This window comes from Arabidopsis thaliana, chromosome 2 (genome assembly GCF_000001735.4).
Source record: "Arabidopsis thaliana chromosome 2, partial sequence".
In the NCBI taxonomy this organism is placed as follows: Eukaryota; Viridiplantae; Streptophyta; class Magnoliopsida; order Brassicales; family Brassicaceae; genus Arabidopsis; species Arabidopsis thaliana.
The window spans coordinates 12,622,529-12,646,153 of record NC_003071.7 but is presented as its reverse complement, the minus strand read 5'-3'; the positions used below and the strand labels follow the sequence as shown (position 1 = coordinate 12,646,153).

At 36.2% G+C, this 23,625-nt stretch overlaps 13 protein-coding genes, 2 long non-coding RNA genes and 1 other non-coding gene across 24 annotated transcripts; 11 read left to right on the top strand and 5 right to left on the bottom strand.

Annotated features, from left to right (window-relative positions):
- The first annotated feature begins 96 nt into the window (after positions 1-96).
- On the top strand, positions 97-2,237 carry TUB7 (tubulin beta-7 chain). The gene is made up of 3 exons (NM_128508.3): positions 97-615; positions 801-1,070; positions 1,211-2,237. The coding sequence occupies exons 1-3, from the start codon at positions 222-224 to the stop codon at positions 1,894-1,896; spliced, it is 1,350 nt and encodes a 449-aa protein (NP_180515.1). The 5' UTR covers positions 97-221; the 3' UTR covers positions 1,897-2,237.
- RPC14 (RNApolymerase 14 kDa subunit) lies at positions 1,824-3,651 on the bottom strand. Of its 3 annotated transcripts, NM_001036366.2 has the most exons (4): positions 3,609-3,651; positions 3,327-3,482; positions 2,638-2,714; positions 1,824-2,516 (listed from the first exon to the last, which is right to left on the bottom strand). In NM_001036366.2, exons 2-4 carry the CDS (start codon positions 3,425-3,427, stop codon positions 2,326-2,328), a joined length of 369 nt encoding a protein of 122 aa, NP_001031443.1. In that variant the 5' UTR covers positions 3,428-3,482; positions 3,609-3,651; the 3' UTR covers positions 1,824-2,325. The 3 variants fall into 3 exon arrangements, with proteins under 3 accessions (NP_001031443.1, NP_180514.1, NP_001077977.1); NM_128507.4 differs by lacking the exon at positions 3,609-3,651 and having other exon boundaries at positions 1,869-2,516; positions 3,327-3,604; NM_001084508.2 differs by lacking the exon at positions 3,609-3,651 and having other exon boundaries at positions 2,210-2,516; positions 2,638-3,349.
- Positions 3,652-3,766: 115 nt separating this feature from the next.
- On the top strand, positions 3,767-5,354 carry TIM10 (Tim10/DDP family zinc finger protein). 3 transcript variants are annotated; one of them, NM_001084507.2, is made up of 6 exons: positions 3,767-3,819; positions 3,897-3,949; positions 4,198-4,250; positions 4,728-4,766; positions 4,893-4,962; positions 5,078-5,354. In NM_001084507.2, the coding sequence occupies exons 2-6, from the start codon at positions 3,911-3,913 to the stop codon at positions 5,126-5,128; spliced, it is 252 nt and encodes an 83-aa protein (NP_001077976.1). In that variant the 5' UTR covers positions 3,767-3,819; positions 3,897-3,910; the 3' UTR covers positions 5,129-5,354. The 3 variants fall into 3 exon arrangements, with proteins under 3 accessions (NP_001077976.1, NP_001154540.1, NP_565682.1); NM_001161068.1 differs by lacking the exon at positions 3,767-3,819 and adding an exon at positions 4,375-4,446 and having other exon boundaries at positions 3,822-3,949; NM_128506.3 differs by lacking the exon at positions 3,767-3,819 and having other exon boundaries at positions 3,822-3,949.
- On the bottom strand, positions 4,231-4,750 carry AT2G08350. The gene has a single exon (NR_140324.1). It is a non-coding gene; the product is annotated as an other RNA (long non-coding RNA).
- Positions 5,195-6,654, top strand: AT2G08345. Its single transcript, NR_140323.1, has one exon — positions 5,195-5,788. It is a non-coding gene; the product is annotated as an other RNA (long non-coding RNA).
- AtIPCS3 (Inositol phosphorylceramide synthase 3) lies at positions 5,334-7,870 on the bottom strand (the record flags this gene model as incomplete). Of its 5 annotated transcripts, none has more annotated exons than NM_001336212.1 (12): positions 7,844-7,870; positions 7,589-7,756; positions 7,382-7,471; positions 7,089-7,175; positions 6,933-7,001; positions 6,760-6,840; positions 6,590-6,661; positions 6,430-6,490; positions 6,234-6,336; positions 6,058-6,153; positions 5,924-5,970; positions 5,334-5,623 (listed from the first exon to the last, which is right to left on the bottom strand). In NM_001336212.1, exons 2-12 carry the CDS (start codon positions 7,619-7,621, stop codon positions 5,493-5,495), a joined length of 870 nt encoding a protein of 289 aa, NP_001318312.1. In that variant the 5' UTR covers positions 7,622-7,756; positions 7,844-7,870. The 5 variants fall into 5 exon arrangements, with proteins under 5 accessions (NP_001318312.1, NP_001189633.1, NP_973560.1 ...); NM_001202704.1 differs by lacking the exon at positions 7,844-7,870 and adding an exon at positions 7,757-7,820 and having other exon boundaries at positions 5,335-5,623; positions 7,589-7,649; NM_179803.4 differs by lacking the exon at positions 7,844-7,870 and having other exon boundaries at positions 5,493-5,623; positions 7,589-7,810.
- Positions 7,871-7,925: 55 nt separating this feature from the next.
- On the top strand, positions 7,926-7,998 carry AT2G29520. Its single transcript has one exon. It is a non-coding gene; the product is annotated as a tRNA-Val (tRNA).
- A 112-nt stretch (positions 7,999-8,110) lies between these two features.
- AT2G29510 (hypothetical protein (DUF3527)) lies at positions 8,111-11,717 on the bottom strand. The gene is made up of 3 exons (NM_128505.5): positions 11,423-11,717; positions 8,725-11,013; positions 8,111-8,636 (listed from the first exon to the last, which is right to left on the bottom strand). The coding sequence occupies exons 2-3, from the start codon at positions 10,921-10,923 to the stop codon at positions 8,316-8,318; spliced, it is 2,520 nt and encodes an 839-aa protein (NP_180512.1). The 5' UTR covers positions 10,924-11,013; positions 11,423-11,717; the 3' UTR covers positions 8,111-8,315.
- A 316-nt stretch (positions 11,718-12,033) lies between these two features.
- On the top strand, positions 12,034-13,089 carry AT2G29500 (HSP20-like chaperones superfamily protein). Its single transcript, NM_128504.4, has one exon. The coding sequence runs from the start codon at positions 12,414-12,416 to the stop codon at positions 12,873-12,875; it is 462 nt and encodes a 153-aa protein (NP_180511.1). The 5' UTR covers positions 12,034-12,413; the 3' UTR covers positions 12,876-13,089.
- Positions 13,090-13,615: 526 nt separating this feature from the next.
- GSTU1 (glutathione S-transferase TAU 1) lies at positions 13,616-14,813 on the top strand. Its single transcript, NM_128503.3, has 2 exons — positions 13,616-14,114; positions 14,208-14,813. Exons 1-2 carry the CDS (start codon positions 13,794-13,796, stop codon positions 14,559-14,561), a joined length of 675 nt encoding a protein of 224 aa, NP_180510.1. The 5' UTR covers positions 13,616-13,793; the 3' UTR covers positions 14,562-14,813.
- Positions 14,814-14,832: 19 nt separating this feature from the next.
- Positions 14,833-15,956, top strand: GSTU2 (glutathione S-transferase tau 2). Its single transcript, NM_128502.2, has 2 exons — positions 14,833-15,242; positions 15,416-15,956. The coding sequence occupies exons 1-2, from the start codon at positions 14,922-14,924 to the stop codon at positions 15,770-15,772; spliced, it is 678 nt and encodes a 225-aa protein (NP_180509.1). The 5' UTR covers positions 14,833-14,921; the 3' UTR covers positions 15,773-15,956.
- On the bottom strand, positions 14,960-15,808 carry AT2G29485 (uncharacterized protein). Its single transcript, NM_001336211.1, has 2 exons — positions 15,423-15,808; positions 14,960-15,247 (listed from the first exon to the last, which is right to left on the bottom strand). The coding sequence occupies exons 1-2, from the start codon at positions 15,562-15,564 to the stop codon at positions 15,180-15,182; spliced, it is 210 nt and encodes a 69-aa protein (NP_001324347.1). The 5' UTR covers positions 15,565-15,808; the 3' UTR covers positions 14,960-15,179.
- Positions 15,957-16,513: 557 nt separating the features above from the next.
- Positions 16,514-17,732, top strand: GSTU3 (glutathione S-transferase tau 3). The gene is made up of 2 exons (NM_128501.4): positions 16,514-16,987; positions 17,135-17,732. The coding sequence occupies exons 1-2, from the start codon at positions 16,664-16,666 to the stop codon at positions 17,486-17,488; spliced, it is 678 nt and encodes a 225-aa protein (NP_180508.1). The 5' UTR covers positions 16,514-16,663; the 3' UTR covers positions 17,489-17,732.
- Positions 17,733-18,262: 530 nt separating this feature from the next.
- GSTU4 (glutathione S-transferase tau 4) lies at positions 18,263-19,676 on the top strand. Its single transcript, NM_128500.4, has 2 exons — positions 18,263-18,874; positions 19,112-19,676. Exons 1-2 carry the CDS (start codon positions 18,554-18,556, stop codon positions 19,463-19,465), a joined length of 675 nt encoding a protein of 224 aa, NP_180507.1. The 5' UTR covers positions 18,263-18,553; the 3' UTR covers positions 19,466-19,676.
- A 492-nt stretch (positions 19,677-20,168) lies between these two features.
- On the top strand, positions 20,169-20,300 carry AT2G29452 (uncharacterized protein; the record flags this gene model as incomplete). Its single annotated transcript, NM_001124938.1, has 1 exon — positions 20,169-20,300. One exon carries the CDS (start codon positions 20,169-20,171, stop codon positions 20,298-20,300), a length of 132 nt encoding a protein of 43 aa, NP_001118410.1.
- Positions 20,301-20,363: 63 nt separating this feature from the next.
- Positions 20,364-21,751, top strand: GSTU5 (glutathione S-transferase tau 5). Its single transcript, NM_128499.5, has 2 exons — positions 20,364-20,905; positions 21,024-21,751. Exons 1-2 carry the CDS (start codon positions 20,588-20,590, stop codon positions 21,378-21,380), a joined length of 675 nt encoding a protein of 224 aa, NP_180506.1. The 5' UTR covers positions 20,364-20,587; the 3' UTR covers positions 21,381-21,751.
- Positions 21,752-23,625: the final 1,874 nt, after the last annotated feature.

Below are 23,625 nucleotides of genomic sequence, written 5' to 3'. Positions count from 1 at the left end.
GCCACCTCGATTTACGTGGCATTATCTAAACCGTCGATTCGATTTCGAATTACCAAATATTAGCCGTTAAAACCTCCTTTTCTTTATAAATGGACCCTCCTCTTCTTCTCTCTCTCATAAAACAAAAGATCCTCTCTGCTTCTCCTTTCCCTTTTTCAAAATCTCTCTCTCTCTCTCTCTTTTTAGATCCAGTTTTAGGGTTTTCTTCTCTGTGAGCGAAGATGCGTGAGATTCTTCATATTCAAGGAGGTCAATGCGGAAACCAAATCGGTTCCAAGTTTTGGGAAGTGGTTAATCTCGAGCACGGGATTGATCAGACGGGACGGTATGTAGGAGATTCCGAGTTACAGCTTGAGAGGGTTAATGTATACTACAACGAGGCGAGTTGTGGAAGGTACGTTCCTCGCGCTGTTCTCATGGATTTGGAGCCTGGAACCATGGACAGTGTCAGATCTGGTCCGTACGGTCAGATCTTTCGACCGGATAACTTCGTCTTCGGTCAGTCCGGTGCTGGGAATAACTGGGCTAAAGGTCACTACACTGAAGGTGCTGAGCTTATTGATTCGGTCCTTGATGTTGTTCGCAAAGAGGCTGAGAACTGTGACTGCCTTCAAGGTATTTGAAATCCGTCTTCCTTATTTAGGTTTTTGTCTATTTAGGTTTTTGGATCTGTAAATTTAGGTTGGGTATTGGTAGTGTATGATTGTTTTTAGGTTTAGATTTCTGATTTTGAACTGTGGAATACGGATTCGGTTTTGTATTCGTTGTTTGCTTATGGTTTTGGTTGTTTGGATTTACAGGATTTCAGGTGTGCCATTCCTTGGGAGGAGGAACTGGTTCTGGAATGGGAACTTTGTTGATATCTAAGATCAGGGAGGAGTACCCAGACCGTATGATGATGACTTTCTCTGTGTTCCCATCGCCTAAGGTGTCTGACACTGTTGTGGAGCCTTACAACGCAACACTATCTGTGCACCAGCTTGTTGAGAACGCTGATGAGTGTATGGTTCTTGACAACGAAGCTTTGTATGACATTTGCTTCCGTACACTCAAGCTTAGCACTCCAAGTTGTAAGTATTCCAATGTTCTTCGATTATGAGTCAATGTTGTTACTGTATCTGTCTCTGTGGTTTATTGTTTCAGGCTTAGTTATTGATTAGTATTGAAACTTCACTCACATATTTTTTTGTTTGTTTTCTGAATTGTGCAGTTGGTGATCTGAACCACTTGATCTCTGCAACCATGTCTGGTGTAACCTGCTGTCTTAGGTTCCCTGGTCAACTGAACTCTGATCTGCGAAAGCTAGCTGTGAATCTGATCCCATTCCCTCGTCTCCACTTCTTCATGGTGGGATTTGCTCCTCTCACCTCTCGTGGATCTCAGCAGTACCGTAACCTCACTGTCCCAGAGCTCACTCAGCAAATGTGGGATGCTAAGAACATGATGTGTGCTGCTGACCCAAGACACGGTCGCTACCTCACTGCTTCAGCCATGTTCCGTGGAAAGATGAGCACCAAGGAGGTCGATGAACAGATGCTGAACGTACAGAACAAGAACTCCTCCTACTTTGTGGAATGGATCCCTAACAACGTCAAATCAACCGTCTGTGACATTCCCCCTACTGGTCTGAAGATGGCTTCAACGTTCATTGGTAACTCAACTTCGATCCAAGAGATGTTCAGGCGTGTCAGTGAGCAATTCACTGCTATGTTCAGGAGAAAGGCTTTCTTGCATTGGTACACAGGTGAAGGTATGGATGAGATGGAGTTCACTGAAGCTGAAAGCAACATGAACGATCTTGTCTCTGAGTATCAGCAGTATCAAGATGCAACGGCTGATGAAGAAGGAGAATATGAAGAGGAAGAAGCTGAGTACGAGCAAGAAGAAACTTATTGAAGAAACAGATGATAAGAACACCTCAACTTCCAGTTGCTGTTTACTTTTAAAACTCTCTTCTATTAAGTTCTTATAGTTTCTGTAACTATCGCTTGCGTTATTAGTAGTTATGATACTCTGCGTAGGCTAAGAGGATTTATCAATCAATATTCAAACAATCTATTTTGCTAAATCAAAATCCATCCATAGTATTTTTTTTCTTTGTTTCATTATATAACCTTTTGTTAATTTTGACTATGTGAATTCGGTGAAGACTTCACCATCTTTCAAATATAAGAAGCAGAGTAGTAGTGACAATGGTTATAAGCAATATAAGAATCTTCTTGGTTAAATTTTGGTGTGGATTATGAATTTGACGAGTCAATTTGAAGGACGAATCTGGATTTAAGATAAAAATAGTATAAACTCCATAGGAGAATACAATGGTTATCAGTTGTTTTCAATGTCCATGGACCCAAATAGATCCCTCTGCCTCTTAAGCTCTTCTTCTTCAGCCTCCTCCTTACGCTTTTGTTCATCCTTATACTCAGCAACAGCCTTATCAAAAACGCTTCTCACATGTCTGTTCATTTGCATGAGCTCTTGACATGCATCTTTAAAAACCTCTCTTGCTGGATCACCTAAAAGCCACAGAGCCAACACGTTTTATGTTGTTAGACACACAGACAAAGAACTCGGATAAGAGTTATCCAAAAAGAACATAGCTTAACTCTGATGAACAGAGTTTTTGAAAAACAGTACCTGTTGTCTGGACCCGGATATTGACCTGTTCAAGGGAAGGATGTGGGATGGTGTATGCAGCCACGGTTACTCTGGGACTGCAGAATTGAAAACAGTACTGGTTATTGACATAATCATCATTGTCTACACACCAGCATATCAACTCCATCAACCTCAAAGATAAGATAATGTGACATTCATTGAATACAATGAGAATCTCTAACAACATAACATGAATGTAAACCAACATTTAATCGAACTCTCAAGTTTCACAATCACAATATAATGGCGAACTTAATGGACCAAACTCATCCAACGAAAGATATCGGAACAATAATGCCTCGTCACTGCTGTCTCTATCTAAGAGCTAATTCTAGACTATCTTTTCTAGTCTCTAACCACAGAACATGAATCTGAATCGAACTCAACCTTCACAATCACCTTATAATGGCACAAACATACAATGTGCACACTGATTATTCAAACAAAATTTGATTATCTTCACAATAATTCTAACCAAAAACAAAGGTAAAGACAGGTAAGAGATTCATTCCTAATGAGGGAAACTATGAACTCAATAATCAGAATTTGAGAGTGTCACGAACTAAGTATGAGATTATAAAGCTAAAGCCTTTCTCTGTGAAAGTGTATAGCTTCTTCTATATATATACATAACAGATTCAAAAGGATTGAAAGAAGAAGATACTTACTCTTGGTTTAAGACGAATCTAACAGCATTAGCAAGTGTGTGATCTTCTTCCGATAAAGTAAACGAAGCATGACTAACATTCGTGAACGAACCGTGCTCCATATCTCACCTTCTTGCTACTCAATTCCTTAACTCAAAATCAAAAATCCACCACCAACTAGAAAACACAGAAAGAGAACGACTTCAATTGAAAGCTTTGAATAGCTAAACAAACCCACAAAGAAAAACTCGAAATTGAAGAAAATTTCAGCAAAAAAAGTTGAGAGAGTAAGAAAGAAGATACCTCCAATAGAAATTTGCTAAAACCCTAAAAGCTTGATTAGTCGGCGACTTTTAGTCGTGGAGAAGCTCAGATACTTTAGCGTAATTACATCTATACCCTTTCGTTTGATGACGTGGCGTGTAATGTCTCTTAAACCCTAATTCGGCTGTGTAGCAAAAGAGAAGCCTTTGTTGTGTTCTTTACCTCTCTTCACGAAATCCCATTTGAGAAAGTAAGGATTTATGATCTTCAAATTCAAGTATGAATTATAAAGTTTCGATTTTTACGAATCATTAATTTTGTATTCAGGTACTGCTAAAAAAATGGCTTCTCCTATTCCCGTCGGCGTTACTAAGGAACAGGTTCGGTTTATTTGCTCGTCCTTTATTGTTAATACATCGTAAAGCTCCGATCTTTGATCTAATTAGACAATGGAAGCTTAAGTTTTTCTAGCTGTCTCTGTGATGACATATAGGTTTCAATGTTTTTGCAATGCTTAGGGTTTAAATTGTATCGTGATTCAGATCTTTAAGCCATTTATTAGATTTGGATTGGTGTTGTCAAGTTTCTCATTTTGCTTTTTTTTTTTGGTGTCTTGGATTTGAATCAGGCGTTTAGTATGGCACAAACGGAGATGGAGTATCGCGTGGAACTCTTTAACAAGTACTGAATCAAACACCCATTTGGTTTATCTTTCGTTATGAAATTCGATTTTCACTTGTGATTGCTTATCTGGTTTAATTTTGTTTTGATCACATTGTTTAGGGCTTCACTTATTTTCAAATAGTGATATATATAAGCTAGAGGAGTATAAGTTTGAGACTGCTGATATGTCGAAAATCCTTAGGCTGCCTGAATTGTTTATCTTGAGGAGGAAATCTAAAATCTTTCTATGAGGAATTCTCGAGTTCTGTGCATATGTATTCAGCTGTTATGTAGAGTTTAAACTTTGATAACATATGACTTAGGTGGTGTTCTGTTAATATTCATTTCCCCGGGCCATTTGTGATTCCTCTGGTTAGAGATTATGAAGAAAGTCACATCTTTATATGTGTTTCTTTTCCTTCTAATATACTTTGTGGTCTATTGTGATTCCTCGGGTTAGAGACTATGCTGACAGGCCTTGTTCTTGTATTGCAGGCTTGCTCAAACATGCTTTAATAAATGTGTGGATAAAAGGTAAACTATTTCTCCTTTTGATGTTCTATAATTACGTCGTGGAACTTGTCTGCAATTGTTGAAACTTTTCTTAGCTGAGAGATGAGTAAGTTGCACCTGTTTTGAGATTCTTTGCCTAATTCTCAGGTACAAGGAAGCTGAGCTAAACATGGGTGAGAATAGTTGCATCGACCGTTGTGTTTCCAAGTACTGGCAGGTAAGGCTCTCTGATACTTCAACAATTAACAATTTGATACTTCAAATCTTCTCATAGTTGACTACTATTATTCAAATTCAATGCTTATGTTCTTTTTCATTAAATTTGTTTTCAGGTAAATGGAATGGTTGGACAGCTTCTAAGTGCTGGCAAGCCTCCCGTGTAATCCAGTTTAAAGGCAATTATTACAGACCAAAAAGCTCATGGAGGGAACACAACTCTGTTCTTTGTTTTTCTAAAGTTTAAGGCAATCTTGTTTTTATTGTCAAGAAAGTTGCATCACATTTTTGGCGCTGATTTGGACAAATTATGCAATTCCATGTGAACCCATTATTATTACCTAAGGGGTGAAATGAAATAACAAATCGAAAATAACGAAACACATCTATATTACCAAGTTGTTGACTTTGTATTTTTACATTGAAGGGCAAAGAAAACTGTGTATCCTAAAGCACTTAAGTGAAGAAAGTTGCAACTAACATGAGCAAAATCAGCGTAGATTCTAAGATTTGGTGATCGGAGACATAAGATCAATGATCATCTGCTACATTGTTCTCGTTTAGAAGTCTCTGATGATCTTCTTTGCTCTTGTTCTTACTGTCCTTTGTGCTCAGTGGAAGTAAAGGCGTAGGAGAAGGTCCACTAGAACGTTCTGCCATTTCTGCAATAAGAACACGTTCAATATTTCTTCAGTTAGAGCACAAGGTTGACCAAAAACTATGTGCAGTTAGAATGGTCTGGCAAAATTAGAGAATTGTTTACTACATCTATCTTTGTAATAATCTTATCTTTTGGGTGAATAACAAGGTAGCCATACCAGATTGACACAGAAAGTACGGAAGAAGAAAAGCAGTCTTGAGGTTTTTGCCAACATAGATGACAATAGGATAAACTAGGAGTGGAGTAACAATCTGGTTTTCGTAATATTTTGGGAGAATGATGAGTTATTGAGCCAACTTACCTGGCAGTTTACTGTCAACGTAGAACATTACAAGGTTCACAGTATACCTGCAGAAGAAAATGTTGAAATGTTGAGATAGTGTAAAGGAATCAATATTGTCAAACAAGATAATTGATTTCTTCTTTTTTTCTCACCATGCAACAACAATGTCAACTGTGTAATGTTTCCTTGATGCTATAATCAATATGCTCTGTATTACTGCCATAAGCCAAGCCAAGTGCTTGATCCACCTGGGGATTTCACAAACATGAGATGTAAGAATCTTGTGAAGAAGTTATGAACTTCTGTGGAACAATATAAGAGACAGTACCTTCGTGTGCCGTATCTTTGATATGTGCGTACAAAGACTAAGGTGAATATCGTATGTGATGAAAATATCAGATCTCCACAACCATATATAACTCCATCAGGAACTATAATTTTGAACACAAACCTTAATCAAATGCCACTTTATGAGTTATTCTGTACCATTCTAATAATTTGCAATAGATGCAATTCAAACTAACAGTTAATCAAGAGTACTTCAAGAACATTCTTTGGAGGTGGAATCTTGGCGAGCTTGGAGCCCTAATAGAGATATTTGATATACCAGGGAGAAGTCAGTACACAACCAAAGAAAAAAGTTACAACTAAGATACCAAAGCTTAAACGCCCTGAGAATCTTACTTCTCGACAATGATAATTCGGCCCAGGAAGCTGTGTTGCAAAGAATGTTATGATCCTCAGACTTTGAGAAGCCTGAAACATATAGAAGCTTAATCACCTCAACAATACTAAACTCTATCTTCTTTGTAAGTTATAAATAGAAGAATTAATGTAGTGGAAGTGATACTTACAGCTAAATAAACAAAAACTCTGCACCATATCAAAACTGTACAAATCTTTTTACTGTGGGAAACAAAAGGATGAAATGTCCACTGCAATCAACGTAAACCGAAACATAGAACCATAAGATCAATCCAGTACAGCGAGTTGAAGGAGAAAAACGGATACATTAGAGGAAACTTACCAAGATAAATGATCCAAAGATAGTGACAAACACAGTTTCACTGAAAAATGCTTTATCTTGCCCAAGTGCCTGAAGGAACACATATCAATTACCAAACAAACCAGAGGTATGATACATAACAAAATTGATGAGAAAAGTCAAAGCAAGTATACTAACTGGAAGAATAAAGAAACCAGCATCTTGAAGAGTAGGACCAGGTCGGTGTAAGTAGTGAACTCCATGAGCAGCAAGTCCATGAATGTACTGATTTAAGAAGGAACCAGAAACAATGACAATGCAAATAGGATTTATATAATGAACTAACTTTAAAGCTCCCACTTTTAAGCAAACTACTGAAACAAAAAAAAACCAGCATAACTAATTGATCTGTCACAACTTAGCTTGATCATATCACCATTCACCAATAAAGCAAGACTATAATCTAAACACAAAGAAGGAAGCTTAAGAACCTGAAATACAAGTCCAGCAAGAACAAGCTTCCATTTTTCAGCAAGAAGAGAAGCTTCTAATGTCGCTTCTGAGTAAATTCGTCTCCATAGCTTCACATACACACACAAAACCATGGACGCATAACTATCAAACTAAACAATTTCAACATTTATCTTTTGAAAAGAGAGAGACTCTGATTAACGCAGGAAAAACAGAAGAACAAAAACCTTAGGAGCTTCGCGATCAACGTAAACCGGCATGGTTAAGATTGAGAATGAACATTAATCTCTGCAGCAAGATCAAATGCAACTGCTTTTGTAAGAAAGACAGAACAGTTTCATTCCCCGACACAAATACGAGGGCAATCTTGAATTGCACCGACCAGTTTGATTCACCTGAATTGACAAGAATATATTCCCAAATCAATAATTTTGAAGGAACCGATTCAAATGAGTCTTTGCGTTGTCGGAGAAAGGACTCACCTTTTTGTGCAATCTACGCAAACCAAAGCCAATTCTGTATTCTAAACTTTATATAGAATTAAATGATAATCTTGAACAGCAAGGTGCTGTGGTGTAGTGGTTATCACGTTTGCCTTACACGCAAAAGGTCTCCAGTTCGATCCTGGGCAGCACCATCTTTTTCCTCTTTTTTTTTTTTGCTTAATGTTTGCATTTTATGGTTTTAACAATGCTAACTAAACTACTAAAGTAACAACTAACACGACAGAGTTTATGTTACATGATCATGGTAATTGTAATTGAAGAAGAAAGAAGTCAAGAACATAAGAGTTTTTATTAGCTTAAATGTGGATATTCGATTACAACAAGTTTCACAAATTTCTCTATTTAACGTAATCTACTTCCACGCCGTAATTACACAGAAAATACGAACCCCATCAGAAGAGAAAAGAAAAGAAAAAAATATATATAACAAGATTATTTGAAGAAGCAACTAAACCCTCCCAACAGGAGACAAAGGTGGGTGGTGTGAGAGATACCTAGCCGGAGCCTCAGCTTCAATAGGACCTGAAAATGACTTCAAATTCTCGTTTTGAATCGATGACATCTCTCCTCCATAAGCTTTCTTCTCTACACGTGAAGTGTTGGGTTCCACGGTGGTCTTTATTAACGGATTTCGTCCCTCGTTAACCGCTATACAAATGGAGAATGCTTGCAAGAGTGAGAGCGATGTATTGTACTCAACCGCGTAAACACCTTCTCTGTATGTAGTGAAACTCAAGTATGGTTGGTTGTTATTCTCCTGTACTCCTCCCTGCAACAAAACTCACATTAGTGAGATTCATAATTTAAGCCAAAGGTTGGTCTTAGTATTCAGAGTTTTGAGATGTTATATAACAAACCTGAAAGAAAAGCTTGAAGGCATCTGAAGTGGTTGGAGAAGGGTTTATGGGTTTATTATGCTGATTTGTGAGGATTCTAAGGTTACATCCCGTGTCCCAGCCTCCACAGTCACATGATCCATCTGATTTCCATCGTTGGATCAGTGATGACGGCCCTCCTTTGTGCGGGAGACTGTGAACTCCACTTGGAAGTACCACTGTTGCGTTAACCTCTGCAAAGTAATCTCCAAGAGTGGTTGAGCTTGTTGTGTCTGTAAGTTTTGGTATCTTGATCACCATGGCAGCTAGCTCGTTAGTCCGCTGCGATTCAGATGCAACAAGTACAAACTCTCTAGTTAAGAGGTTTTCCGCAGATCTTTCTCCAGCGAGAAATAGAGGCTTAGGATCTGAGACTCTCATCTGAGCGACAATGTTGGATGTGTACTCTTGGCTTTGGACTTTCCTGCTGTTGTTCATCCATTTTGCATTTTTCTTCTGTACTTCTTGAACAGTGAAAAAAGTATACTTGTGTCCATAGTCTTCCTTCTCTGGGAGAGTCTGTTTTCTTATTGTAGCTGCTGTAATACTTTGTTCCTTTTCAACCGCAAAAGTGAAGAGTGGTTGATCATTCTTAGATGTCACACGAAATAGAGCCTGAACAGTTGAAGATTTTCCATTTCTCGACAGAAAGGATGACGAAGATGGTTGACTTGAAGGTGCTTCCTTTAGTGATGGCTCAGGAGATCTACATGAGTGGCTTGATTTTGGTTTTATTAAAGGATCGAGTAACCTTCTCAATGGACTAGACCTGCCTCTGTTTGCTGCACTGGTTTTATCAAAAGAAGAGCTGTCACTGAAAGAAGAGGCAGATGGATTGTCTAAACCAGCTCGTGATGAAATAAGTGCTGTGCTTAAGTGTGGAGGAGTCTTAGCATCTTCGGTGTTGGAGTTTTTACTGGACTTTCCAATGCTGAAGCTGAGTCGGCGAAATGGTGAAATGCTCCTAGCTCTTTCTGATAAGACTTTAGCTGGTTTCTGATCTGACTGTTTAGGTAATGTTTCTGTTGACCTTCTATCTAGAGTCCTGCTTCTAGAGGGACTAGATTCAGCCTTTCTTGATCGTGGAGCTGAACATGATCTTTCTGATAAGAAGCTGATACGTTTTAAGAATGGCTTACTTCCTCCATCAGCTTCACGTCGGAAAGGACCTACATCAGAGTCAAGAACTGCAGTTTTCCCATGCGCTAACCTCTCTGTGAACCCCTTTCGGTTACTTTCCGCCAATCGCTCAGCTAGTAACACTTTCGAATCATAGAACTTGGACAAACCAATAAACTGTTTCTGAGAAACAATCCCTGGTACAAATACAGCAGCAGGCTTTTCTTTTCCAAAGAGATCATGAACACGAGGATTTCGGATTCTCTCTTCCAACTTCTCTCCTTTCTTCTTAAAATCCTCGGCTAGATTCTTTGATATTATCCTTGTGCAAGAAGGACTATCTGGCTTCGATGGACTAAAGAGAGTTCTTGTCTTTGGAACAATCTTAACATCAGTATCTTTCTTCTCATTCTGTTGGACCGCAGTTGCACGAGGGGTCTGATGAAACTGCCCATCTCTTCTATGACTGTGAGAAGTATCACCGTTATCTTGAGGTGGCTCCAAATCTTGAAAATTATCTCCAGGCTTAGAAGACATGAGATAATACTGCAAAGGAGGGTGATTGATCTTTTTACGAAAAGGAGAAGCACAAAGACCTCTACTGGAATCAGTCGATGACTCATCAGTCCAGAGAGAAGACGATGTACTTGTATTAGACAAGGAAGACCTCGTATGCTTATCCATCAGTTTATCAATCCCTTGCATATTCCTTAGCTCCTGTGAACCAATAACACCACCAGCTTTAACACTCTTGTCTTCAACTTTATCACATTTCTTTATATAACTCGGCACATAAGACTTGTACTTCACAAGATCTCTTTCTCCTGAAGCAGTTCTACCTATCCTTGACTTCAAACGATTCTCCAAGCGTTTAGGACATACATCTTCAACTTTTTTCGTGATCTCGCGGTGGAAATCGGAGTAAGATAACCCGCGTTTATCGTCTCTAAACTTATCCGGTGTAAATGCCTTTGAGCTTTCCTTAGTTAATACCTTCTTCTCAGCAGCTACAAATGGTGGTCTATCACAAGAACCTTTCTTCAACTCCAAACGACACTCCATCTGTTTCCAAAGTTCCAAACGTTTCACTCAAATGACTCCTCAGTCTCCCATTAAACTGCAGAAGCTTGAAACGCTCAACATTTTTTTTCACTGTAGAAACAAAAAAAATGGTAAGTCATAACAAATACCAAAAAAAAAAAAAAGTACATCTTTCTTATCCACACACAATGTAATAGAATTACAAAACGAATCTTCATAGACCTTATAGATCCTTAAGAATCCGTAAGATCTGATTAGAAGAATCTCTACAAGATTAAAGCTGAGGAAAAAAAGTAAAACTAAAGTATCAAAAGAACCAAAACAAAATCACATTCTTCTCAAACTTTCTTAATTTACCAAAGAAGTACTAAAAAACAAGATTAGTAACAGGAAAGGCCTAAAGCGTACACACACAAAGCAGGAATCGATGAATTCACATAACACTAACACCAGGACTAACACGAGAGTGTTATTGGCAGTGTCAGAGAGTGAAAAAGCTTGGAAAAAAATCGAACCGTACCTGAACGGAATCAGTTCGTAACACAGAGACTGAAGCAGATTAGAGTTGAATCAGATCAGGAGAGGAAAAAAGAAGAAGGAAGAACAGATCTCAAATCGTCCGTGAAATCCGGCAGAAATAGCGCCGACGAAGCTGACCCTATCAGCTACAGAGGTAGAGAGTAAGAGAAGAGAGAGATTGAGCTTTGTTAATTGTGTGTAGATTAGAGAGTGACAAGTAGAGAGAGATAGAGAGTTGTTGAAGCGAGTGTGTTTTGTTCGCCGAGTCTTTCGTCGAAGTTGTTTTTTTTTTTTCCCAAAAAAAAAAAACATATCTTTTTGTGGCCGACGGATTTAGTAAAAAAAACAGTATAATTTTTATAAAGATGGGCCCAATAGTAGAATCGTACGCTCAAGATTCCGTAATGAACGCGGGAAGTTACGTCATTGTGACCCTACTTACTTAGTGGAGCTCAATGTCCAATATACACCGTTGGATTTGTTTAATCCTCCTTTAGATGGGCCCAGTTTTTAGTAATATTCTATTCAATTCAGCACGTTATACAATTGCTTTTAAAGCCCATGGCCCATAATACTCAGACAGCCTTAAATGCTTCAGATTAACAAAGAAAATGTTTTAGATTTTATGGATAGTGTGATTAGAGTCCAATTATTTTGGAATTTAATTCGGTTAACCAGTCGAACCGGATAATCTGTAGAAATCCAGTTTTTTTTTTGGAAGACTACATATTTGTCTAAAGCCCATGAAGGCCCATTAAACCCAACGAACACAAACAATCTTCAAAATGCTCCTAGAATTTTCTGGATTCACCTGATTTTTCTCATAGACGTCCTCTAGATGTTTCTGTATTCCCCATAACAACTCGAGAAGCTCGAGAAATTTCGGTTAGTACCTTTAAATAGCTTCAAAAATCCTTCGTGTGTTCTATCAGAAATCGAAAAATCAAAGTTCTCAAGAAGATATCAACAAAAAAAAAAGTAAATTCTTTAAAATGTCGATGATTCCAAGTTTCTTCAACAACAACAGACGAAGCAACATCTTTGATCCATTCTCTCTTGACGTATGGGATCCATTCAAGGAACTAACATCATCATCACTTTCTCGTGAGAACTCAGCGATCGTGAACGCACGTGTGGACTGGAGAGAGACGCCTGAGGCCCACGTGTTTAAAGCTGACTTGCCTGGATTGAAGAAGGAGGAAGTTAAAGTTGAGATTGAGGAGGATAGTGTTTTGAAGATCAGTGGAGAGAGACACGTGGAGAAAGAAGATAAGAATGACACGTGGCACCGTGTGGAGAGATCGAGTGGACAGTTTACGAGGAGGTTTAGGTTGCCGGAGAATGTGAAGATGGATCAGGTTAAGGCTGCGATGGAGAATGGTGTGTTGACTGTTACGGTGCCTAAGGCTGAGACTAAGAAGGCTGATGTTAAGTCTATTCAGATCTCTGGTTGAGTAATGGGTTCGAGTTTTATCATCGGAGTTGCTTGTGTTTTTGTCATGGTTATGGTTCATGTTTTACTTGAGTGTGTGAGTACTCTATCTAAATTATAATAATCTCCGATTGAGCTATGAATTATGATGTATCGGATACATTTGATCCTAATGAAGTATGGAATAAATAATAATTATTAACCTTTGTCTAAATTCAAAAGAAGTTTAACCGACGAGATGATTTCGCTTAGAGTTCGATTTCGGTTTAACTAAACCAAATCAACCGATACCGTGAATCAAGACGGAATCAAACCCAAAAACTGAAAAGGTTCACATTATATAAATGTTATATTTTGATTTAGATTATTACATCATTTCTTTCAAAATGATTAACATTTTGTTTGATAACTGAATATTTCTTCTGTTTTACAATGTCATTCATTTCAAATGTTTGGCAGACAATGAATTGGCCAAAAAATAGACTCTTCAAAACAAAAAAAGTTGTGTGTTTTACAAATACAGTCGATACATTAATCTCTCAGTTTTAAACTTTTCAACATATGAATCTTAAAATATAAATTGTAGAACGTAATCATTTGGAGATTTGTTATTTCTTGGTCGGCTAATTGACTGGAGATTAGAAACACTAAGTGTTGGTCAAATATCTTAAAACACTAAGACGAATGACGTTGGCAATGACGTGCATACCTTAAAATATAAATCAGTCCTTTTCTGGTGTGATCTTCAAGATATCCTTGGATACAAAGACAAAGAGAAAGCAAAATGGTCCTTTTATTTATTTGTTTATTTCACCACCCATAACTTCATTTGTGTATAGAATATAGTAAACTCAAGTAATCAAGCAAGTAAACGAAACATAAAAAAGAAAAGTAGTGCAAGAAACAGAGGAGTTAGATACCAAAAAGTGAGAGATATCGAATGGCGGAGAAAGAAGAGAGTGTGAAGCTTCTAGGGTTTTGGGCAAGCCCTTTTAGTCGTCGAGTCGAGATGGCTCTCAAACTCAAAGGCGTGCCATACGAATACTTGGAAGAAGATTTGCCCAACAAGACCCCTTTGCTTCTGGAGCTAAACCCGCTTCACAAGAAAGTTCCGGTTCTTGTCCACAATGACAAAATATTACTCGAGTCACATCTGATTCTCGAATACATCGATCAGACGTGGAAGAACAGTCCAATTCTTCCTCAAGATCCTTACGAGAAGGCCATGGCTCGATTTTGGGCCAAGTTCATCGATGACCAGGTATACTAATATTGATTTGCAGATTAATTAGTTGATTCTATGCAGAACAATATTATATTATTCGCTTGTTTATATATTGTTCTTTACTTGCAGATCCTAACACTAGGGTTTAGGTCCCTTGTAAAAGCAGAGAAAGGAAGAGAGGTTGCTATTGAAGAGACTCGGGAACTGCTTATGTTTCTTGAGAAAGAAGTCACTGGAAAAGATTTCTTCGGTGGCAAGACAATCGGATTCTTGGACATGATCGCAGGAAGTATGATCCCATTTTGTCTAGCTAGACTTTGGAAAGGTATTGGAATTGATATGATTCCAGAGGAGAAGTTTCCGGAATTAAATAGATGGATCAAGAATTTGGAAGAAGTTGAGGCAGTGAGGGGATGTATTCCTCCAAGAGAGAAACAAATTGAGCGCATGACCAAAATTGCAGAGACAATTAAGTCTGCCTAAATTAAAGATACTTCTTGCCTACGAAAATATTTGATTTATATGCTTGCATCGTTTTTTATTTATATTTTTATTTTTTAAAGTTTTTCGAAAAATAGAATGACCTAATATTTAAGTAAAAAGATCAAAAACCTATTTGAAAGTTACAGCAATCAAATAACGTGGTGTGTCTGGAGATTGTAAAAGCCAAGACTAGAAGGAAATAAGAATAAAATAACCAAAGTGACCTCAGCAGTGACTTGGTTACCTTACTGATGTCTTTTTTTTTTTTTTTATCTTCAAGATAAGCTTGAGAGTTGAGACTACAAAAAAAAGCACAATATTGTTTTTAAAGTGACAGAGAGAGTCAGAGAGAGAGATCTAATGGCGAAGAAAGAAGAGAGTGTGAAGCTTCTAGGGTTTTGGATAAGCCCTTTTAGTCGTAGAGTCGAGATGGCTCTCAAACTTAAAGGCGTACCATACGAGTACTTGGAAGAAGACTTACCCAAAAAGAGCACTTTACTTCTTGAACTAAATCCGGTTCACAAGAAGGTTCCGGTTCTTGTTCACAATGATAAATTATTATCCGAGTCACATGTGATCCTCGAATACATCGACCAAACTTGGAATAACAATCCAATTCTACCTCACGATCCCTACGAGAAGGCCATGGTTCGGTTCTGGGCCAAGTTCGTTGATGAGCAGGTACTCTAGTCTAACTAATTAAATTGATTTATAATATTGATTGCAAAATAAATGAGAAACACTTGAGAGTTATTAGAAGTTCATTACATTTCAAGCATTTATATCAGGATTATTTGTAGGATAAAGTAATTTTCTAAGTACTTTTTTTTATAGATTGGTATAATAACTTGCAGATCCTACCAGTTGGCTTCATGCCCCTAGTAAAAGCAGAGAAGGGAATAGATGTTGCTATTGAGGAGATTCGAGAAATGCTTATGTTTCTTGAGAAGGAAGTCACTGGAAAAGATTTCTTTGGTGGCAAGACGATCGGATTCTTGGACATGGTTGCGGGAAGTATGATCCCGTTTTGTCTTGCTCGGGCTTGGGAATGTTTGGGGATTGATATGACTCCAGAGGATACGTTTCCAGAATTAAACAGATGGATCAAGAACTTGAATGAAGTTGAGATCGTGAGGGAATGTATACCTCCAAAAGAGAAACATATTGAGCGTATGAAGAAAATTATAGAGAGAGCTAAGTCTACGTTCTAAATTAATGATAACTTCATAACTCTGTGTTCTAAAATAATGACTATGTGCAGCTTGTATCGTTTTGTTATTGAAAAATTTGAAACAAAGAATGAATGTAGCTGCATTGGTAGTGGAAATCAATTAATGGGTGCAAAGTGAAATGTTGAAAGCTACCTATTATAACTATAATAACAAATATTGATTTATGGTTTAGGGAAAATAAATTGCAAAGATGGTAAATCTAAGTTCGATAGGATGATGAGTTAATTTGTTTCATGATGTGTGGTATTGATTACATGATGTTTGATAAGAAGTTAAGAACATTAACGTATGGTTGGTTAGTATTGGTTTATTGTGTATTGTTGGTTAGTATTTCAGTTTAGTGATATTCTGGTTCTATTAGTCTATCCAATTTTGTATTAGCATTGGTAACTCAATTTCTTCAAGAAATGAAATAACAAATATTTAACATATCTCTCCAAAACTAATACATCGGAAGTGAAAGATGAAAGACATGTTCAAAGAATATTTATCAAAAAAAAAAAAAAGAGAGATGGTCAAAGTTAGACATAAATATTGACTTTTGAGGATTCTTAATATTTTGAACACATGCTGAAATGTTTAGGCGTGAGGATAAATGATGAACACATTTGAAAGTGACGGCAATGATGAACAACTACCTTCTAGATGTTCTTGGATGATACACATGAATGATGTACATACATTGAACTTGTAATTAAGTGTTCCTCACAACTCTAATTAGAAAAGTATGCTTAATTATTGGAGTAAATGGCCTAAAAAAGACTTTTCCTTTTCCTTTATGCCTTTATAATCATGCACAATTTACATGAGAGTATATATAAAGATTAGTTAAATAAAAAATAAAAAAGAGGGAAAGAGATTGATTATTCAATGGCCGAGAAAGAAGAGGGTGTGAAGCTTATAGGGTCTTGGGCAAGCCCATTCAGTCGTAGAGTCGAGATGGCTCTCAAGCTTAAAGGCGTGCCGTACGATTACTTGGACGAAGATTATTTGGTTGTCAAGAGCCCGTTGCTACTTCAACTCAACCCGGTTTACAAAAAAGTCCCTGTTTTGGTTCACAATGGTAAAATATTACCCGAGTCACAACTGATCCTTGAATACATCGACCAAACATGGACAAACAATCCTATTCTACCGCAAAGTCCATATGACAAAGCCATGGCTCGATTCTGGGCCAAATTTGTCGATGAACAAGTAATTCTTAAGACAAATTCGTTTATTAACTCATTGCAGATGTTATTTATAGAAATTATGAGAAACACTTATAACTACCGGTCACATTGAATATATATGCACATAATTCTAGTCATGAAACGTTTGCTATATATCGCTACCGTGTAGGTCACAATGATAGGGCTCAGGTCACTGGTGAAATCAGAGAAGAGAATTGACGTTGCAATCGAAGAAGTTCAAGAACTAATTATGTTGCTTGAGAATCAAATCACGGGAAAAAAATTATTCGGCGGAGAGACGATAGGATTCTTGGACATGGTCGTGGGAAGTATGATCCCGTTTTGTCTAGCTCGGGCTTGGGAAGGTATGGGAATTGATATGATTCCAGAAGAAAAGTTTCCAGAGCTAAACAGATGGATCAAGAATTTGAAAGAAATTGAGATCGTGAGGGAATGCATTCCTGATAGAGAGAAACATATTGAGCACATGATGAAAATTGTAGGACGAATCAAAGCGGTCTAAGAGACAACATGATACTCTTTGATCCAGTGATGTTAAGTTGTTAACTAAATTTGTATTGTCTTGTTATTTAAAAGTTTTATGAACAATCTACTAAATAAAGATGAGTGTGATACATGTATCCACAGTGGTAGTATAATTTAGTTTGTACGAGTATCTAGTTCTATCTAATTATTGATATATGATCATATTTTCTCATAACATATTTTTGTTCTGTAATTTAGATGATAAATTGATAACCAATTTGTATTATTACGAAGAAAAAGAAAACAGTTTGAACTATTCATTAAAAAAAGTTATTGTTTAAAAGGTATTTTATTAGATTAAAATATTAAATTAATTGTAATTCACTTTTGGACCACGCATTTAGCATCACACGTATAACTTTAACAAATCAGGTAAAACCAAATTTCTTTAATTAGGTAAAGAAACAGAAGACTGAAAGAAAAACTAGTTTGGAAACAAAAAATGGTATTTGCAGGAATTGTAAGGAATTTGGGATACTAGAAATGTATGGATCTAAGTTAGAAAAAATCAACAAAAATTTGTTGAATATTATTTATAAAGTTGGTATGTTTGAGGAAATTGAAAAAGATAAAATATATTTGAATATATGGAGAGATGATATAATGTGTTCACGGTTCATTGGATATTTAGCAGTGAATGAATCAAGAGAAAGCAAAATAGTTATTTTCTTCTTTCCCGTCGTTTTAGTATACTTTTCAAGCACGAGAACGGAATCACAAAAACTAGTCAAAAAAGGCGTTAAATCCTATAGAACAAAAACATATAAGCTATGGTTTCGAACGGGAACCAAACCATAATATGCGATGCACTTCTAATAGCAATCAAAAATTTGTTAATATGTACATATATATTTTTGTTTTATTAAAACCGTATCATACTTTATCTGCAGTTAAACCGCACATCTTTATTCGGAGCCTATATATCTACACTGCCTATATATCAACCGACCAAACATTCACGAAAACAAACCACATAAACTAGTCAAAGAAGAATAGATGAGTTACATTATAAAAAAGTTCAAGTGAGAGAAAGAGAGGTCCAATGGCGGAGAAAGAAGAGGATGTGAAGCTTCTAGGTTTTTGGGCAAGCCCTTTTACTCGTAGAGTTGAGATGGCTTTCAAGCTCAAAGGCGTGCCTTACGAGTACTTGGAGCAAGATATAGTGAACAAGAGCCCTTTGCTTCTCCAGATAAATCCGGTTTACAAGAAGGTTCCGGTTCTTGTCTACAAAGGGAAAATATTATCCGAGTCACATGTGATCCTCGAATACATCGACCAAATATGGAAGAACAATCCAATTCTTCCTCAAGATCCTTACGAGAAAGCCATGGCTTTATTCTGGGCCAAGTTCGTTGATGAACAGGTAACTTTATCAACTAATTGCATAGGTGATTTCTAAAATATGACTAACACCTAGAACCACCGATGACTGTATGTAATTTCATTACATTTTGAATAGTAAAATCAAGATTCTGATTCTGATCGATTGGTAAGCTAGGAAAGGCAGAATTCTAAAATGATTCTGGTTCCATAAGAATGTCTATGCAAAACAAAAATTAATTGCGGTTAATTTTCTGCTGAAATGGTTACTATCTTGTAGGTTGGACCAGTAGCTTTTATGTCTGTGGCAAAAGCAGAGAAGGGAGTAGAGGTTGCAATCAAGGAGGCTCAAGAACTCTTTATGTTTCTTGAGAAGGAAGTCACTGGAAAAGATTTCTTCGGTGGCAAAACAATTGGATTTTTGGACTTGGTCGCAGGAAGTATGATCCCGTTTTGTCTTGCTCGAGGTTGGGAAGGTATGGGAATTGATATGATTCCAGAGGAAAAGTTTCCAGAGCTAAACAGATGGATCAAAAATTTGAAAGAAATTGAGATCGTGAGAGAATGTATTCCTCCTAGAGAGGAACAAATTGAGCATATGAAGAAAGTTGTAGAAAGAATCAAATCAGCCTAAGAGACAACAATGATACTCTTCGATCAGTAGATGTTAACTATATGTTTGTGTAATCTTGTTATAATAGTTTGTATGAACAATAAATGAAACATTTGTATGAACAATTAGTGTTTTTACTAAATTCTAATGTCAATTAATTATTATAAACATTTTAAATGTAGTAGTATTCAATTTCTTACAAATCATAAGAAATTGGTTCATAAACCTGGAGTTTTCATATGAAAGAAAAGTAGATAAAAGCTATAATTTAGTCAAACCATCCTTCTTAATAAAACCACAACTATGATTAAATGTGAACATGTATTTCGACACGTAAGAAGTTGTGTAAACAGAGGAAAGTACAACGGACATGTGGGTCTATTTGTTGCGGCACAATATAACAAATTTCTTTAGTATATTTTTAGTATCGTGAGGTGGTGAGTCTTGTAACCATAGAAAATTCACCGATACTTTATAACATTGTTGGAAGGAAAATTCAGCAAACAAGTTCGTAGATGGAGAAACGGAAAAACCAACGCCTATTATAACAACAACATTTTTAATATATGCCAAAAGGAACATCAAATAACAGATTAGTACTAATTCTTTTTTTATAGCTCAGACTATAGAGTTGTTTGTTTTCTTGGGCGTCAATATAACAAACGAGAATGACAAATGGTTTTAAAGCTGTTGATGTTTCATACACAGACAAAATGGATCAATTATGAAGAACCACGATAAAGTGATGGGTATAATTGGGGAAGCAGAAGAAATTCTTGACGAAGCATGGGGTTGTCTTCAGAAAATGAATGGATCAAGTCAAGGTACACATGCTCCAGGGATAAGGCAAGGTTAGGAATTAGGACACATCTCCACTTACTAAAAAAGAGATAAAAAAAAATTATAAAGGGAACGTTATAAATATGTTGTAAAGTCAACATCTGTTTCCTTCTAGACTCTTCGCATTTACATCACACTGCCGACCATATAAAACGGCAAAGTTCGTCGTCGTTTTATCACAAGACCATCAACACCATAAGGCTATAAATCCAAGCTAAAAGGTAGTGATTAACTCCACAAAACCAGAAAAAACTACATTTCTAACATATAGAAGAAACAGAGAAAAAGAGAGAGAGACCCCTAATGGCTGAGAAAGAAGAAGTGAAGCTTTTGGGGATATGGGCGAGCCCTTTTAGCCGTCGGGTCGAGATGGCTCTCAAACTCAAAGGCATACCGTACGAGTACGTGGAAGAGATACTGGAGAACAAAAGCCCTTTGCTTCTTGCTCTTAACCCTATTCACAAGAAAGTCCCTGTTCTTGTCCACAATGGTAAAACCATTCTCGAGTCTCATGTGATTCTTGAATACATCGATGAGACTTGGCCACAAAATCCAATTCTCCCTCAAGATCCTTATGAAAGATCCAAAGCTCGTTTCTTTGCTAAACTCGTCGATGAACAGGTAATTGAATTGGTTCAAAATTGCATGTCAAATAATAAACAATTGGTTCTGCTTTGTTAATTTATCAAACAAGTAATTTTCTATTAACATTAGCGATTATATGTCTCTGTCATTGTAGATTATGAACGTGGGGTTTATATCAATGGCAAGAGCAGACGAGAAAGGAAGAGAAGTTTTAGCCGAGCAGGTAAGAGAACTGATTATGTATCTCGAGAAAGAACTTGTCGGAAAAGATTACTTCGGAGGCAAGACTGTCGGATTCTTGGACTTTGTCGCCGGAAGTTTAATTCCGTTTTGTTTGGAGAGAGGTTGGGAAGGAATAGGATTGGAAGTGATTACAGAGGAGAAGTTTCCAGAGTTCAAGAGATGGGTTAGGAATTTGGAGAAGGTTGAGATTGTTAAAGATTGTGTTCCACCAAGAGAGGAACATGTAGAACACATGAACTATATGGCAGAGAGAGTGAGATCTTCTTAAGAAAACAAATCATGTTTAGTTCTTGATCATGCAATGTTTGTATGGTTATGTTGTTGTTTATTTTATTGAATATCTTTGTATGTTGTGTGGTTGAGAAGTGAGGTTTTATCATCATCTCTCACGTTATCTTATTTGGTCCCAGCCACTATTTAGAATTAATGGTAAAGCTTTGGCTATTTTGTCCACGTTATCTTATTTTGTTCTTACTTCTCACGTTATCTCAGATTCTCAATATGGTTCCCAGACAAATATTGAATCAGCTACAAAAGATGATAGAATTTGCCACAATCTTATCTGATACATTCCGTCACAAATTTTATAAGGAAACTTATACAGCTATCTTTTGTTGTCAATCAATCACAAAATTTCCGCGCCTTAAAAAGAAAAATTGTAATAAGTTTTCAATAAAGTATCTTTTGTCACTCATTTTCCGTATATCGCAAAAGTGTTTTAATTTATGAAGGATTTTTTCCGTTGAATTATGCAAATATGAGGTTCATTTACAATATGTTAATTTGGAATAAATAAATTGAGTGACGGATTAACCCAAATGGATATTAAATATATCAGTTTCATGTCTACCTCTAAAACAAGAGAAAAGCTTTTACAACTCCGTAAATCTTCATTTTTAGTGTCAACATTTTAAGTTGATATACTAACCATGATCTAAGTACGGGTAGTTAAGAAGACAATTGGTTTACAAAAAAAAGGGTTAAGAAGACAATTGAATTTTCATTTAAAAGATTACGTTTTTGGACAAACTTTATCAAAAAAAGTACAAATCAGTTATAAGAAAACTTTTAGAAAAAATTAAAGAAGAAAGAGAAATAATTTGTAATCCAGAAGAGCTTTATCAGCTTTATAAGTTTTTCTATTGACAGTTGTGGTATTTTTATGGAAAAACATTAGTAACAAATTTAATAATTTATATGATATTTTTACGTATTTAAATTATAAATAATACTGCTAAGTTTGTGCTAAATAAAAAATATAAAAAATACTGCTAAGTGTAAAAGTTTAAGAATGAGAATTTGATTTGGCTTCGGATGTTGAGGTCACGCATGCTAAATGCGTCATGCATGTGGCGTTATTTTTGAGATCCTCGTATACATTGATGAGACTTGGAAACACAGTCCCATTCTTCCTCAGGATCCCTTCCAAAGATCCAAGGTTGAGTCTTAGCTAAACTTGTTGATGAACAAGTACTTCCTCTTATTTAGATTCGATTTTTGTTTTTAATCGTTTAGTATATGGAAGTAGTCATTTTAATTTTTTTTTGAAAACTGGTTATGATTTTGATAAGGGAGTTCAATTCAATTTTAAATCAACAAAAAATAAATAAAAATTGACTTAATTTGATCATTAATCTATTTAGCATGTGTTAACCAGATTTCCAAAAGCTCAATAATGTTTGTTCTTAAGGGTGTTAAGGAAGCCTTGGGACCTCGAACTGTGCAGATTACTATTGCAAGAGCAATTTCAACTGATATTGTGAAAGCCATTGAAGTTTCTTGTTCGCTTCTAGTGCGGTTGCAAGGACTACTCGTGTACTCTCATATGAAAGTTTCGGTACATTTTTTTCTTCAGAAAAGAGGTTCAAAACTTTGAAGGTTGGATATAAAGACCTCAACGACTACACCTATCAAAACCTTTGAGAAAGGCTATGTCAACAACATTTTTTATTGCGATGAACTGATAATCAGCAATATCAATGAATCAAGAACCGGATCAAAATATTTGTCTCCAATAGTTTTTGTTATGTGGTTGCAATGGCAAGGTTGATCATCCTTTTTCAAGTCAACGTTGATCATCCTTTTTCAAGTCAAGGTTGATCATCCTTTTTCAAATCATCTTTGGTTCTCTCTCGAGATTGTTATTTTATCTTGTTCCAATTAAAGTTTTGATAGTGAATGTTAGTGGCAAAATTTTATTCAAATATTTTATAATTATTTTTTTGTAGCAAATCAATTTTAAGTTAAATTCGATTTAAAATGATTTTTTCAACAAATTTCATTAAAAAAATTTATAGATACAATCGCAAAGTTGTATAAAATTTTATTTAAAAAAGAAATTTTTGTAGAATTATTCAAATATGAATGTTTTTCATTAAGATGTCCATTCAAAATAATATAAGAATATAATAATTTTAAGTACACTCTTAAAACGATAAAAAAAAAAAAAACAATTAAAACAGGATTTTTTTTATTTTTCTTGAAAATTGATGTCACGCATGCTAAAGATGCAT